We start from the raw sequence: 17,111 nt of genomic DNA, 5'->3' as shown, positions 1-17,111 counted from the left end.
CTCTAAACACTATGAGATTGTCCTACAAGTCTTCTTTGGTTTCAATAACTAAAAACTTGCATTGATTCAGGTCAAATTAAATAATGTAAGGAAACACCGATAAGCTTCTTTATTTCTTATTAGAAAGTGATGGAAAATTTCTGTTCTTCAGGATAAGACCAGTTTGAACAAATTCTTCAGCTTTCACGTTCTTCCAGTAAAGTGATACAGTCCAATACTTCACTTTACTCACGCATCAAATAAGACGTTAGTGCTTCATGAAAGGTAATCACGTTAAACCTAACCCTTCATAGTTTTTCATATATCATCAGTGAGAATGTTTAGTAGTTTTTTGTCTGATGATCAAAACCTTAGGAAACAGTTTTAAATAAATACTACTCGGGGTTGGGGGTAATTGCTGATGATGACTTCGACCTCAAAAAGTTTAAGAGTAAAAACAATAAGAACTTTTAAAATGTTTCATGTAACAAAATGGTAAAGCTGAAACTTGACAAAAATAGTGACTTCAATTATCCCTCAATGAAAAAAGAAAAATTGCATAATAAATAGGTGTCAGATGGAAAACTTTAATGAATCCTGAATATATGTTTTAACTAGTTAAATGTAGTCATGTTATTAAATTTAACAATGAAGACATTTCTGTATTTATTTTTTGTTAAAACAGCAAAGTGATGAATAGTGATCCATAGTTAAATGTAATAAAGTGCGTGTATCAAGTTGTATCAGCTTTCAAATTACTTTATTTTGTATAGGGCTTTGGAGCGTGATGTCACGGGGGTGGGCGTGGAAAGGATTTTGGCCCGATCCGCCATTTTGGGGGTCTAAGTAAGGAGCGAAAGCATAGCCATGGTTCGTACTTGCTGTGTGGTCGGCTGCAATGTTCGATCTTACGACCGGCACGGGAATAAGTTTGGATTGTCTTTTTATGCTTTCCCAACCTGGAAGCAACATGAAGGAGCTCATGTATCGGATATTACCAAACGAAGGCGTCTAGCCTGGATAGCAGCCGTGAGACGAGCTGATATCAAGTTCTGTTACGTCTCCAGATATCAGTTGGTGTGCTCAAGACATTTTCATTCCGGTAAGTTCTAAATATGTTCACATCACACTTTATAGCTGAATAATATCATAGTTGGTGGTCTCGGAAGTTATAGAAATTGCGATCAAACATCGAATGGAGTGACTTGATTGGTTGATGTAAAGACAATAAATGAAATGAGACAGGAAGGACACAAATTGGCGTTAATAATTTGCCCAATTATCAATGTGTTAATTTGCATGTACTTTACAATTACGGGCATATAATATGATAACGATATTTTAGCAGTTCAATGATAAATGTATAACATTAATTATGGTGGGGGGTGGAAAATGGCTATTTCACTCGATGCACTCCAGCTGACTTACTTTGACGACGTACTCAGAGTTTGGCGGCTTGAAAATAGCCAAATCTTGCACCCAGCCATTTGTAAATTGGATGTGCGCCTCCAGTGACTTGTAATTACGAAACTGGTTCGCTGTGTAAGCGCTTACTCCACAAACAAGATACGTGAAGATATCGGGGTAGGACAGTGGCGGTAAGTCGTCTGGGTCTTTACTCCACTGCCGTATTTCATATGGGTCCAGATTTGCGATGCACTTTATTTTTTTCAAGTACCGCTGCTTCGCCTCTGGACGCAATCGGTCTCTATACCGTCCGTTTTCTTTTGAGCTGCTTTTAAGCATGTTTCTTCGTCGTTCCAACACAGTGTGTTTGTTTTGATTCGTAGACCCCGAAAATGGAGCTGCGCTCCCACAATGCATTGCGGCGTGACGTCAACTCCAAAGCCCTATTCCAACAACGTTTAAAATAGAGTGGGAAAATATACAGTACATAGTGAACTTCAGCTACTTGCACACTGGTTCTATATTACTGTGAATAAGTTGGTCAGGATACATAAGTTTTAGTAATAAATTTAAAAAATATCACCATAAAATTCTGTGAAATTTCTACAAAAATACATATAAAAACAATATATTCTATTGTTGAGAACTGCATGAGACCAAACTCTTCTTATGTGCTCTTAATAAAGGATTAGGCATCATCACCATACGACAGTCAGAAACATTTAATTGTGTCCCTGTTTAACGGTTAGACAATTGTAGGAAATGTGGTGATTCTTAAAGTGTTTAAACAGCAGACTATTCCAAATCAAATGAATATAAACCCATAACTGATTCATTGATTTGCTTGCTTCATTTACTAACTTTTCCCTGAACAACACTGAAAATAATTTCTATTTTAAGTTTTTAAGATACTGACAAATAAGCAAAAATACATCTGAAATATGGCTAGACTGAGGTCATTAGAAAATGTGAGATTTGTATAGCTGAATTGAGCTGCACACACACTCAGGTTTGTTACACTACCAGTACAAATTTATCTCTGTCCTTCTTCTGAATAGAGAACAGTCGACAAGCATACAATTTTTGCAAAACAATCATCATTCCTTTTTGACTTTGTTTCTGTAAAATAACTTATGCAACAGAAACCTGACTGCTGATATAAAAATGGTAAATACTAGCAGAATAACTGTAAGCAGAAAGGCTGCTACATCGATCGAGTAGTACTGGATGCTGGACATCTTGTAAGACTCCGTCCTTAAGTGCGCCGCTCCTTTGTGCCGCATGACAAACTCGATCCAGAACATGGCTCGGTCCAGCGGTTTCATAGGCTGATCTCTTTGGATGCTGGACAGCTTCTTCATCTTCTCCCTGTAGGATGGTTGGTAGAGTACCTCCTTTAGCGCCTCCAAGAAGTTTTCTTTGTTCACTGTTGCAATATCAAGGACTTTGGCCACACCTCTTGCTTTCATCCTGAAGAAGTTATCAGCCTGGTCAAACATAAGTGGCAGGCCAATCAGGGGCACACCGTGGTAAACGGCCTCCTGTATCCCATTGGTGCCTCCATGGGCCACAAACACTCTGGTCTTGGGGTGACCCAGGAGGTCATTTTGGGGCAACCAGTCCAAAATTAATGTGTTATTACCCAGGGTGGATGGTCTTTTGCCTTTGTGCCTCCAAATCACCTTCTGAGGAAGTTCTGCAAAAGCAGCAGCAATGTCTTCAGCGATGTCCTCTGGAAGTTCTTCTACCAGCGTCCCCAGTGTCATCACAATGACACCATGTTCACCTGAGCTCTGCACAAAGTCCTCTAGCTCTTTAGACAGGGGCTTGGAGGGTTTGCACTGAAATCCTGACATGTAGACAACGTTTGGCATTGAGGGTCGAGGGAACTCAAAGGTGAAATCGTTTCTCATCAACCAGATGTCTGCTGACTGAAACAGCTCCATGTAATGTACATCACTGCCAAAATGACGATGGACAAATGGTTTGTAGTTTGATTCTGTCATATACCAAATTTTTAAAGTTGAGAAGAAAAAGTAGAGCATATTCTGGACACGCTGAATGAAAGTCATCTTGTCAGTCAGCTCTGACAGGGGTATGGGAATGTAAGAGAGTGGAGAAGGTGCAATTGCAAAATGGCCTTCACCCTGAATAGTCCATCGGACATTAAAGACAAGTGGAAGATGCAGACGGTGAGCCATAAGAACACCTGTACCAATCGTAGGATCAGTCAGAACCAAATCATATTTGGCATCACGGAGGCTCTGCATCAGGTTGGTATCCTCAAACATTCCCTCCACCATCTCAAGCACCTTGACATGTATTTGATACATCTGTTTCACTAAGTCATGCTCCATTGATAATCGAGTCCACAGTGAAGCACCTTGTCGACGCATGATTACTGTTTTCATAACAAATCCCCCATAACGCTCTTCATCAAATCCGGTTGAGGAATTTATAGTGATGGTTTTGTAGTGAGGGGACTCTGACTTGATGTACCAGGTGTCGTTTGGCCGCACCACTGTGACTTCATGACCTCTGGAGTGAAGCTCTGCGATGATGATATTCATGTTGATCCAGTGACTTCCATCCACAGGGAACACCAAGACTTTCCCTCCATTTACCAATAATGTAGAGCATAGCAGCACTGCAAGTGCCAGCAAGTTTGGATGGCACATCTCTGAAAGAGATTCTGACAAAGATGTCAAGATGTTAAATCTCTCCTTCTGTTTAGTAAGGGCCTTGAGTTTAAGGGTTTCTATGAACTTAAAAACAAACAAAAACTAGAAAAATTTGCATTTCCTGCGAAAATGCAGTGTGGATGCTTTAAAGCTGAAGCTGTATGCAAAAAGTAGGTGAAAAAACTGAAAAGTTGCAGAAATTGTAAAAACTTTGCAGAAGCAAAAGAACTTTGCTAAAATGTAATAACTTAGCAGAACTGCAATATCTTAGAGGAAACATAATACTTGGCAGAAATACAATAGCATAGCAGAACTTAGCAGAAATATTGTAACTTACCAGAAACATAACTTCTCAAAAATACAAGAATTTAGGAGAAATAGTATAAGATAACAGAAAGAATATATTTAGCCAAAAATACTTGAACATTACAGAAACACTATGATTTAGAAAAATAGTACAACACAGCAGAAATACTGTGATTTACCAGAGACACTGTGATGAACTATGAATATTGTAATTTTAAATTAAGACTATGTTTTAGCAAAAATATTATAATTTGGCAGAAATACTATCATTTGGCAGAAATACTATCATTTGGCAGAAATACTATGATAAAGCACAAATACTCTGGTTTAGCACAAATATTATAACATAGCAGAAATACAATTATATAGCAGAAATGCTATATTTAGAAAGAAAAATATAATATAGTAGAAATACTATGATTAAGCAGAAATACTACAATATAGCATAATAACAATGATTTGGAACAAATACTATGATTGAGCAGAATAGCAATAACTGAAGTAGAAATATTGGAAAAGTAAAATGACAAGATGAAAAAAAAACAGAACATGGTTAAGTTCCCTCAAAACTAATTGTTGTTCACCTGTGAAAAAAAATAAAGAAATAAAAATAAATTAAAAAACAAGAAGAAACAGCCAACAGATACACATAAAATCAAATATGTATACACAAATGCACAGAGAGAGACACACACAGAGGGTCTATGCCAGTCAACCAGTCTGTATATATTATGTTTTTCCAACAATGAGATGCTGCCCTAAAGTGGGTCTCTCTCTCTCTATTACACACACACACACACACACACACACACACACACACACACACACACACACACACACACACTGGGTGAGAGAAGTAAGTTTCTAGCTCAGTCAAGCAGCCTGGGAGCTGCTGAATTTGAATCCACCAATCAGAGAGCCTGTGCACTTTTTCCCGCCAAAACAGGTGCACGCAGCACAGAGAGACACAGGATTTTTGCAGTCTATTTCTCATAATGACAACTTCCCTCAAACAAATGACCATAATTTCCTAACCGTAGGGGTTAGAAGGGTCATTCTTACACCGTTTTGTTCAGAAGAGATTGGGGAATCTTCAAGTGTTGACAATTTATCATTAAAATATGAATTTTTAGAGATATATGACATGGATGACTTGTTGACTTAGAAGCCACGAATTCCCCAATATGCAAATTTGAATGCCTCAGTCCACATATATGATTGGCTGGCTGGGAAGCCGTGCAGGCCCTGATTTGTGGATTTGAATTCCTCAGCCCTCAGATATGATTGGCTGGCTTAGAAGCCATGAAGGCCCCAATATGCAAATTTGAATGCCTCAGCCCACATATATGATTGGCTGGGAAGCCGTGCAGGCCCTGATTTGAAAATTTGAATGTCCCAGTCCTCACAGAGGATTGGCTGCCTTGGGACTTGGCAGTAATATATAGAAATAGTATGATTAAGAATAAAAACTACATTTACCAGAAATACTATGTTTTAGCACAAATACTATAAAAAGCAGAAATACTATAATTTAGCAGAAATACTATATTAAGCACAAATCCTATAAAAAGCAGAAATAGTATGATTAAGCATAAATACTACATTTAGTAGAAATACTATGTTTTAGCACAAATACTATAAAAAGAAGAAATACTATATTAAGCAATATAAATATCCTATAAAAATCCTATAAAAAGCAAAAATATTGTACTATGATTTGGTAGAAAAATTATAATTAATCAGAAATACTATATTTGGCACAAATCTTATAAAATAGCAGAAATAGTATGATTTAGCACAATAGTAATAATTTAAACAGAAAAACAGAAACAGCAAAATGGACAGCTGAAAAAATGCTGAACGTGCTAAGGGTCCTTCAAATATACTTGTTAAATGAAAAAAATCGGCAAAAAAATATATAACAGCCACACAATCACAAATATGGACACATATGGAAACACACATGCACAGAGAGAGACACACACAAGATCCAATTCAGTCAACCAGTCTAAATATATTGAATTTGAATCTTACAATGAGATCATCCCATTAAAAGGCTCTCTCTCTCTCTCTCGCTGTCTCTCACACACACACACACACACACACACACACACACACACACACACACACACACACACACACACACACACACACACAGGGAGAGAGAAGCAAGTTCTCAGTCAAGCAGCCTGGGAGCTGCTGAATTTGAATCCACCAATCAGAGAGGCTGTGCACCTGTTTTGGCGGGAAAAAGTGCACAGCCTCTCTGATTGGTGGATTCAAATTCAGCAGCTCCCAGGCTGCTTGACTGAGAACTTGCTTCTCTCTCCCTGTGTGTGTGTGTGTGTGTGTGTGTGTGTGTGTGTGTGTGTGTGTGTGTGTGTGTGTGTGTGAGACAGCGAGAGAGAGAGAGAGAGAGAGCCTTTTAATTTCTCATAATGACGACTCCCCTCAAACAAATGACCATAATTTCCTAACCGTAGGAGCTAGAACGGTCATTCTTACACCGTTTTGTTCAGAAGAGATGGGGGAATCTTAAAGTGTTGACAATTTATCATTAAAATATGAATTATTAAAGATATTTGACTTCTAATGCACCATAACTGAGTAGAGCGAAGCAAAAACTGCCTTGACTTGCCCTCAAACAACGCTTTGTAACTCTAAATCTATTTGGAGTATCGATATCATTCTTTCACCATAAGAGACAGCAGGCTTTGGTGAACAGTCATGGAAATTTTCAGGTCTCTGTGGAAATCCAACAAAAAGTTATGACGAGAGAAAAAAGTGGTTCATTTCCAGAGTTTGAAATCTGAAGAAATCTGAGCGAAGGACGAATTTCCTACCCTCAAACAAACGTAATTCATGGCCAAATGGTAATAGGTGAGAAAAAAAATCTTAAATTGTGAGCGTCAGGAGTGTCTGAAGATATACCGGGACAAGCCTCATGTCTTAACTTTGCTTCGTTAAGGAGATATGACGATTCGAATATGCCTCTCATTACAGAAATGCAGCGGTGATTTTGAACAAACTCTCCATTGACTTTATATGGAGAGTTTTCTGACTTTGTGTTGGTCTGAGGAGATTTGCCAAAATTCTATAAATCCCACAACAATGATAGTGACATTTTCTGAAAGCCAGCAAAAATACCTACGTTTTGATGTATAATGTGTGGAAGTTGAGTGAAAATTGAGCAAGTAGCAAGAAGTTGTTCGGACATGAAGAGAAGACTGCAAAACCTTCAGTGGCACACTGGAAGCCAAGAGCACAGCAACCATAACAACGCATGTATTTTGTGAAAAATCAAAAAAATGAAACTCAAAACTTTAAGAGGCATAAAAGTAAAATGGTAAAAGATTTGAAAAAGCTGAATAATACATGAATAGCCCAATAATTTGTGAACATTTAAAAGTTAAAGTTTCATTGTGTGGATGCCTATTCAGGCATCCACACAATAAAGTAGGATAAAGAATAAAGAGAAACAGGAAAACAATAGTGTGGATGCCTTTAAGCATCCACACAATGATTTAGAAAATTCCTTCCTGCATACACACTGGAAGATATTGGCAGTGATGTAGTGACTCCAGATCAAGAAATGACAATGGATTTCTGCAACCTGCAATGATGACAACCAAAAAGTTATGAATGTTTAAGAACACATTAGATGCTATCTAGTGATTCTTATTAAACATAAGAATGACAGTCAAATCCAAGAGGCCAATTTATTTTCCTGATTAGAAGTCGGGATGTACTTAAAAAGGTAACTTCTGAGCCTTGTAATTTCACTTTGGGAATGTGGCATTGTAAAATACTGTGGTATTTTACAATGTACATCATTAGTGATCTAGATTACTAATCTGAGTAAATAACATAACTCAGTCATTTCAGTTTATGTTTGACAGCAAAGGTTGCCGTATAGCTAAAACCACCCTGATTCACACCACCACCAGTCTTTCTACAAAGGATTTCCAGTAGTTTTTCACTAAGCTGAGGCACCCTACTTTAATACTTGCATAGCTTCCAGATTTTCTGAAGCTCACTGGTTCAACTGCAGTGTGGAAATTCCTGCCTCTAAATCTCAGGAGGTTTAAAAGAAGGCAACAAAGCTGTTTGCTGTTTTTTGTTCCCTGTTTCACAGCTGCCAGCATTAGTGGGTATGAAATTATAAAGCAATTATAAAGCAACAATTATAAATATTGTAAAAGCTGCCATTGATTAATGTTAAATGGTAAATGGACTGTATCTGTATAGCGCTTTACTTAGTCCCTATGGACCCCAAAGCACTTTACACTACATTCAGTCATCCACTCATTCACACACACATTCACACACTGGTGATTGCAAGCTACATTGTAGCCACAGCTGCCCTGGGGCGCACTGACAGAGGCGAGGCTGCCGGACACTGGCGCCACCGGGCCCTCTGACCACCACCAGTCAAAAGACCTTTTGTGCTTGCAAGACTTAACATTTTTTCCTTAGTTCCAAAATTAAAATAATCAAAACAAAACTTTATAAGAAAAATCTTTCTGTTTTGCATCAAAAAAAGTAACTCCATGTTCTCTCTGTATTTAATTTGAGAAAGTCTGAACTTGTGTGACCTTTGAAGCTTCCTTCTTTTTTTCGAAAGAAAACAATTTTCCAAGCTGAAATGCATCCGATTCCAAAACAATTCATTCTTTTTCTTGCTTTTGTTCCTTGTGATCAGAACAAACTATGACTGTGAATGAGGATGGTTTATATAGTGAGATTCCTCCATGCAATCATAAAGCTCAGCCTTGTTATTGTTGAGAGGAGACATCTGGGAAATATTCTGTTCCTCTGTGAGAATCCATATGCTACTACTTAGCTGGTCGGTCATGCATATTTCAGAACAGAACTCGCAGCGTAACTACACAAAGAAATGCTCTAAAACAGCATTAAAGGTATTTGGGGTTTACATTAAAATGCCATTTTATCTTCTAAAACTCTTGCTGATCTTGGGTTTTTGATCTAAGTACTTACCTAGAGCGTCCCTGTAAAAAGATCTCACGTTTCAACACGTTTCAACCAGAGCCTGTTGGTTGTGTGTCCAGCCTGCTTCACCGGTCTCTGAGTGAATGACTGCCATCGGGCTCTGACGAGCAAAACACCTCTGACCGCATTGGCTCTAAGGTAGCAGGAGTAAGGTTCAGAGCCTTTTGTAGTTTTCAGCAGCAAGGTTGGTTGTATAAGAGAAAATTGGATCAAATGTTGTGAACTCTGATCTATAGATTCAATTCAATTCAATTCAATTTTATTTATATAGCGCCAAATCACAACAAAAGTCGCCTCAAGGCGCTTCATAGATACAGAGAAAAACCCAACAATCATATGACCCCCTATGAGCAAGCACTTTGGCGACAGTGGGAAGGAAAAACTCCCTTTTAACAGGAAGAAACCTCCGGCAGAACCAGGCTCAGGGAGGGGGGGAGATTTAGTAGATAACACTGTTGCTACAGGTTACTATAGACAAAGGCAAGTGTATCTGAAATGAATGAATGGTTTTGGGTGAAGACATTTGAGGATAAAATGGAAGTAATTGAAAAATTGAAGGCAACATAGAAATAAACTGTTGTAATTGAGTGTGATGTAAGTAGAAGGTTATTGGCGTGCATTAATCAAACAGTGTGTTCAAATAGTGAGTTCATCTACATGAACTTCATTACCTCGCCCTCTGACTTAAAAAAGTGAACGTGTTGTTTCACAAGACAAATAAATTGCACATTAAAACAAATAGCAGGCCATGAGTTAATGATCAGGAAAAAAAAACATTAACAAGAAAAAATTCCCAAGTAAAGCTCCAATAGAGTTCGAAAGAGTTAATGCAAGTCTTCAAAAGATACATTATACTGTAGGTGTGTCCTATTAATTGACTAATTAATTAAATGATTCACATGATTCTACTGGATGTCCTCACACGGTAGATTAATTGCAGTCAGAGACAACAATTAAAGATAAAAAGGAATCTACATTTCTGTTTATTAAAAAACAAATTGAGCAGCGCCGCTTGATATTAACTGACATGACTGAGTGAAGTCAAAGAAACCAAAGACGGTGAATAAACTAAATGACATGAAAGTAAAGATCCAAATCGGGGAGAGAAATATCATGGCACCAGTAAACTCAGTCTAGACAATAATGAAGGCAGAAATAAACTGACAGAAAGGAAGTGAAAATGCAGAAAGCAAAAAAGAAATTATCCTTCAAAATAAAGCAGGAACTAAACTGGAAAAGGGAAACACCAAGACACAGACTAAGGTGAAAATAAGAGGCGCACAAATATGAAAGTTTACCATTAATTAACTATGAGTCAACCCAAAAGCCATGATGGTATAATATTCCTCTCTGCCTTAGAGCCCTAAATTAATTGTTCAAAACTATTAACCACAGTGATCAGCTATACTGATGATATTTCTATCAGTATATTTCATTGTCATGGGTTCATTAGTCTATAATAATCATCCACATAGAATGTGCCACTTCCTCTTATTATGTATCTCAAGTAGTGTCCGAAATGTATATATTTATTCTGCTTTATTCGGATAAATATTTGTAAACATCTTTTTCCTAATTTTCCCTCCCTTCTTCTTCAGCCCCCACATCCAGAACTCCGTCCAGTAGCCGGACTCCCACTGTGACTCCGTCCCTGCCGAGGCGCTCGGACACCGTCCAACCTCTGCCCTCTCCCAGCAGCACTCTACAGAGACAGCATCTTGACAGACCCCAACCTCACCACACCCAGGTCTCTCCCTCCTCTCATGCAGACGGGAGCTGCTACACAGAGCTGTACCCTGGTCCTCAGAGCTATGTGGAGAGGCTGCAGGCAGAAGAGGGGTCAGCGGGAGTCGACCCACTGAGGGCTGAGGATGGGAATGTGTACTTTTCACCTGTGGTGGAGACAGTCTCCTGTTTCAAACCCAGCAGGTACCAGTCACCACTGATGGGAAAAGAGAATAAGCCTCTAGAAGTGGGCGTCCTGCGGAGGGTGAAGGAGCTTCTGGTGGAGGTCGATCCCAGGACAATGGCCAAACACATCACCAAGGCTGACTGCATGGTACTGTTTATAGCTGCTCTAATCAATATTTGTAAAGTAATAGGGACTTTTTTAAGGATGGACTGCAGCTCTGCAGAAAGGTTTAGGGATTTCTTTATTTTAGTCTGAACGCAGTGGCAACTATGCTGAAGGAAATCTAGGGCTAGCTATGCGTTAGTGATAACAGGTAAACTATGGGGTATTTGTTTGAATGCAAATTCTAAACCATTTCTAAATCAAAGTGTTATTGATGTGTGAAAACATGCAGATGTTTCAGGAGATTTTAAAGTGTATTTTCCTGCTCATCCTGTTTCCGCTAACTGAAATCTAATGCAGCAGTTCTTACATCTGTGTGTGTTCCTAGGTGGCCAGAATTCTGGAGGTCACGCCAGAGGTGCAAAGAATGATGGGCGTTACCTCCGGGATGGAGCTGCTCACGCTGCCACATGGACAACAGTTAAGACTAGACCTGCTGGAGAGGTGAATACTGTTCAACCAGTTCAGCTGTTCATTAGCGTGATAGAACGGTGTATATCTGACATGAGCCTTATTAGACTTTTGTCCACCAAGTTGGTTTTTAGTTATCTGCAAATTTATCTACTATCAAATGTTTTTACAAACTGGAACCATAAACTATAATGCTGCTAATTAAGTTAGTAGACTAGACTAGAGAGACCAACCTGGCTTTGTTACCAGGCTATAAGACTTTCTGCTGTTAAGTGGGGCATTTATACACAGGAGTGTCACAACAGCAATGACATGGTGTGTTATTCCTAATTTATTCATAGTAATTTATAATTCTTTCCATCTTTTTTTTAGCCTTCTTTTAACTACGTGATTTATTTAGTCATATGTCTGCTTTCCCTTTCAATGTTGTCTCCCTATTCCTGCTGTTGGAAATCTTGTTCTGACTTTAAGGACCTCTTTAAGCAAAGTGTGATCACTGTGTGGGCTGACATGACCTGATATAACATAACATTCCTGCAGGTTTCAAACCATGTCGATTATGTTGGCTGTGCACGTGTTGGGCTGCACGGGGATGACTGAAGAACGAGCCTGCCTGCTTCACAAAATCATCCAAATCGCTGCTGAGCTCAAGAGCACAATGGGCAATATGTTTGGCTTCGCTGCAGTCATGAGAGCCTTGGAGCTTCCGCAGGTAAACATGCACTGCACGGAGCTTTGGTTATTTGTGTTCATGGAGATAGGGGAAGCACGCAGGAAACAGCCGGAAGAGCAAGGGATGTGTAACAAAGGTTGCCCGGGGTAAAGTTAAACCAGGGTATAGGTAAGAGATTAACAAATATTGACTTAATGGAACAGCGTAACCCCTTGCCTACTGTGTATACTGATAAGGGCGCAATCATGGCTCAAAGAGTTGGCAGTTCGTCTTGTAACCGGAAGGTTGCCGGTTCAATTCAATTCAATTTTATTTATATAGCGCCAAATCACAACAAAAGTCGCCTCAAGGCGCTTCATAGGTACAGAGAAAAACCCAACAATCATATGACCCCCTATGAGCAAGCACTTTGGCGACAGTGGGAAGGAAAAACTCCCTTTTAACAGGAAGAAACCTCCGGCAGAACCAGGCTCAGGGAGGGGCGGGGCCATCTGCTGCGACCGGTTGGGGTGAGAGAAGGAAGACAGGATAAAAGACATGCTGTGGAAAAGAGACAGAGATTAATAACAGATATGATTCAATGCAGAGAGGTCTATTAATACATAGTGAGTGAGAAAGGTGACTGGAAAGGAAAAACTCAATGCATCATGGGAATCCCCCGGCAGCCTACGTCTATTGTAGTGTAACTAAGGGAGGATTCAGGGTCACCTGGTCCAGCCCTAACTATGCTTTAGCAAAAAGGAAAGTTTTAAGCCTGATCTTGAAAGCAGAGCTAGTGTCTGTCTCCCGAATCCAAACTGGAAGCTGGTTCCACAGAAGAGGGGCCTGAAAACTGAAGGCTCTGCCTCCCATTCTACTTGTAAATACTCTAGGAACAACAAGTAGGCCTGCAGAGCGAGAGCGAAGTGCTCTAATAGAGTGATATGGTACTACAAGGTCATTAAGATAAGATGGGGCCTGATTATTTAAGACCTTGTATGTGAGGAGCAGGATTTTGAATTCAATTCTGGATTTAACAGGAAGCCAATGAAGGGAAGCCAAAACAGGAGAAATATGCTCTCTCTTTCTAGTCCCTGTCAGGACTCTTGCTGCAGCATTTTGGATTAACTGAAGGCTTTTCAGCGAGTTTTTTGGACATCCTGATAATAATGAATTACAGTCGTCCAGCCTGGAAGTAATAAATGCATGAACTCGTTTTTCAGCGTCACTCTGAGACAGGATATTTCTAACTTTAGAGATGTTGCGCAAATGGAAGACCGCAGTCTTACATATTTGTTTAATATGTGACTGTCCGAGCCCCGGGCCTTGGGCAAGACACTTCACCTACCGCCTACTGGTGATGGCCAGAGGGGCCGATGGCCCAATATGGCAGCCTCGCTTCTGTCAGTCTGCCCCAGGGCAGCCGTGGCTACAACTGTAGCTTGCCACCACCAGTGTGTGAATGTGAGAGTGAATGAATAGTGGAATTGTACAGCGCTTTGAGGGCCCCAAAAAGTGCTATATAAATGCAATCCATTATTATTATTATTATTATTATTATTATTATTATTATTACTGTGACTCACCTTTAGTGAAGATGCTTAATTTCAGGAATAGCTAAGAGGCCCACTGATATTTAATGTTATCGCTTACATGATTTAGCCTTCGGCCTTCTTTTGGGTTTCCCTGCCTCAAGGTGTCAGGCTGTAAAATGTCACAATTCTGATATCAGGGTGCTTCATCACATCCTCAAACAAAAGGTGCAAAGTCATTTATTGATAACTTATTAACCTTTCAGTGATTTTATTAACTCAAATGCAGAAAAGTTTCTTCATTTTATATTTTTTCTTAGTTATTGTTAATATATATTTTTAACTTGGCCTGTCTTTTCTGGCAAAGTTTCTGTATATATTCAAAACTGTCTTTACATAAAAAAAGACATCACCTCTGAATATTTTTAGGAATCATATACATCTCAACTATATTTTCAGACTGAAAAAAATAAAGACGGGGACAATTTCTATAAGATTAGCTGTCAAACAATTGTGGGTTCAGCTGTGCAGGTAATACAAATAGTAAGACAAATTGAATAAAACAAATATATACAAAACGAGAGGAAGGCACAAAAGCAATAGTGTTGTTCTTCGGTCTTTCAGGTGTCCCGTCTGCAGGAGACTTGGATGGCGTTACGGCAGCGGCACACAGAAGGTGCCATTCTCTATGAAAAAACTCTCAGGCCATTTATGAAGAGCCTGAACGATGGAAGAGGTAGAGCGTCTCCTGAACTCGACACCACATGATAAAAGCATGGAGAAACAATTCCTGCTCATATCTTGGTGCTACACCATTGTTTCCACAACAAACATGATCTCTGTATCTGTCTTTCAACTCTCCAGAAAGCTGTCCGCTGTCCATCACCACTTTCCCCCACGTCCTCCCTCTTCTGACTCTGATGGAGAAGAATGCAGTGGTGGGTGAGGAGGGGACAGAACTATGGGAGACGGTGGAAGTTGGGGTGGAAGTGGTCATGTTCCACCTCGGGGCGGCGAGAACCATTGCCCAGCTAGGGGGCATCTACCGCTCTAACGCTGAGAGCAAATTACAAGGTGAGAGACAAAAACAAAATGCAGTATGTCTGCTTTATAACATTAGCAAATTAAATACAAGCCTTTAGAAAATTTAAACACGAAAGACCACAGGGATCCGTCTTGGGACCTGCTGTATTTACTCTCCACACAGTTGCCATTCCACTGCAGGAACACGGATCGCATGTTAGGTGCTGCAGCTTACTGCTGTTCTTCATGTTGTTTCTAATGTGCTTTCACGTTTTCCCCTTTCTTTTTTTAAATACTGCTTTCCTCAAGTTCTAGCAGAAAAGTAGCCTAGCATTTCTTAGCAGCCACTTAAGCGTTGGTAGACTAGAGCATGTATTTTTTTTCAATCTGGAAAAAGTCCAACACACTGGTTCCAACCAGGTGGCAACCTGCAATAAAATATAATAAAGTCAGATTGAGGCATGCATGAAATGCATGCAAGTCAAACTACATTTGAAACCTTTTATTGAAGAGACTGGTACATGCTGCAGCATTAAATAATCTGATTATAAAAAATAATTAGGAAAAGTGTTTTAATTTCCTAAATCCCATTCTAAGGTCATTCTTGAGCTGATGGTTTATTTTAAGTTGAAGTTTATATTATTATTAATCAGTAAGAAATAGCTTCACGACTGGTAGGCCAAATGAACAACCCAAGGCTGTATAGTGAACTGCAAGAACTTCCTCTTTCACTTCCTGTAAATAAACTCTTCCTTTCTTCTTCTGCTCCTGATGGGGTCTTCATCCATCAGGAGCACCCTATTCCCTATGGGTATGATGTCATGTCACCTCTTGTCACGCCAACCGCAGGTCTCACTTCCATGTAATAAAACTTCTCTTTGCTCTGGCTTCTGTCACACATCACCCCTCGTGCTCATCCACACCCCCTCCACCCTGGCTTCACTCTCTTCTTCACCTTTCTTGTGCACTTTATGTCTATTCTGATAGTTGACCTCCGATATTTAAACTCTACCTTCATTACCTCTGCTCCTTGCAGCTTCCCTGTTCATCCCTCTTATTCACACACATATATTCTGTTCTTGTTCATGTTTGAGACAGGTCCAGTTACAGGGACCTCTGTGGTAGAAATGGTAGTCTCCGGTTCCTTTCTACACTCCTGTGCTGCTAATAATGTTAAACTGATGTGATGTTGCAGGTTTCGGGGAGCAGGCCGAAGTCCTGGAGCTTTTCCTGACCGATTTCCAGATGCGGCTGCTGTGGGGGAGCCGGGGGGCCGAGGAGCAACAGGCTCTGCGATACTCTAAGTTTGACCAGGTGCTCACCGCCCTGTCCAACAAGCTGGAGCCACCCATCAGACGACACTGACCCCAGCACTGTTTTTAGAGGCCTTGTTTATGAGCTCATGCCTACATACATGGACAATTACTGTGTTGGACACTGAGAAGCTCCTCCACTGAAAGCTCATTAAAAGGGAAAGCGCTGTGATCTTTCAAACAAGGAGGCTTCCTAAGCGTGTAGACACCAGAACGAAGCAGTGCACTCACTTAGTTCAAATCTGTCACATGTAGCAGACCGGGATACTTGAAGAGTGAGACTGAAATTTTATAAATGCTTACCTTCCCATACCAGCACTTTTCCAGTTTCTTTTGAAGCTAAACTGATGTAACTCAAGGTTGAGGAACTTTATCTGAAAGCTTCAGCAGAATGACGACAGCTTGTGAAAGAAACCACTAAATGCTTTGATGGAGTCTCCAGAGAGTGTTTTTATTTTTGACTGAGGACTTGCACTCCTTCAACAACGTCACAGATCAACATTGTCCTGTGTTAGTTTACCTAACAAAGGACTCTATCTACTCCAAAGTGGCACTGGGCGACATGATTTGGAAGCGTAAATATTTGGTGCCCTTTAGGTTACCGAGGCTGTGCCTCAGTCTGATAGGCTCATGTTTGTAAATGTTTAAATCTCCCTAAAGGCTGGACCTTAGCTAAATCCACAAACATATGTTACGACCCGTCTAGGGCCAGGCCATAACATT

The 17,111-nt window shown here is 39.9% G+C and overlaps 1 protein-coding gene and 1 pseudogene across 2 annotated transcripts; one reads left to right on the top strand and one right to left on the bottom strand.

The window, feature by feature from the left end:
• Positions 1-1,872: 1,872 nt before the first annotated feature.
• On the bottom strand, positions 1,873-9,504 carry LOC146621766 (UDP-glucuronosyltransferase 2A2 pseudogene; annotated as a pseudogene). Its single transcript, XR_014906622.1, has 2 exons — positions 9,372-9,504; positions 1,873-4,078 (listed from the first exon to the last, which is right to left on the bottom strand). The product of XR_014906622.1 is annotated as a UDP-glucuronosyltransferase 2A2 pseudogene (transcript).
• Positions 9,505-10,693: 1,189 nt separating this feature from the next.
• LOC146621765 (SH2 domain-containing protein 3C-like) lies at positions 10,694-16,781 on the top strand. The gene is made up of 7 exons (XM_085368577.1): positions 10,694-10,718; positions 10,982-11,442; positions 11,786-11,901; positions 12,409-12,580; positions 14,677-14,788; positions 14,917-15,126; positions 16,271-16,781. Exons 1-7 carry the CDS (start codon positions 10,694-10,696, stop codon positions 16,438-16,440), a joined length of 1,266 nt encoding a protein of 421 aa, XP_085224703.1. The 3' UTR covers positions 16,441-16,781.
• Positions 16,782-17,111: the final 330 nt, after the last annotated feature.

Source organism: Diplotaxodon limnothrissa, linkage group LG12, assembly GCF_057381915.1.
Source record: "Diplotaxodon limnothrissa isolate DT_005_m linkage group LG12, D_limnothrissa_male_GT1.1, whole genome shotgun sequence".
NCBI lineage: Eukaryota > Metazoa > Chordata > Actinopteri > Cichliformes > Cichlidae > Diplotaxodon > Diplotaxodon limnothrissa.
The sequence above is the reverse complement of the archived record's forward strand: the minus strand, read 5'-3'. Positions and strand labels throughout refer to the sequence as shown.

Bases quoted from the DNA above. Each gene is read 5' to 3' on its own strand.
- LOC146621765 (XM_085368577.1), top strand. From the start codon at position 10,694: ATGAGTCAACCCAAAAGCCATGATG. The intron at 11,902-12,408 runs GTGAATACTGTT...ACATTCCTGCAG, and splicing joins AGACTAGACCTGCTGGAGAG to GTTTCAAACCATGTCGATTA. The intron at 12,581-14,676 runs GTAAACATGCAC...TCGGTCTTTCAG, and splicing joins GAGCCTTGGAGCTTCCGCAG to GTGTCCCGTCTGCAGGAGAC.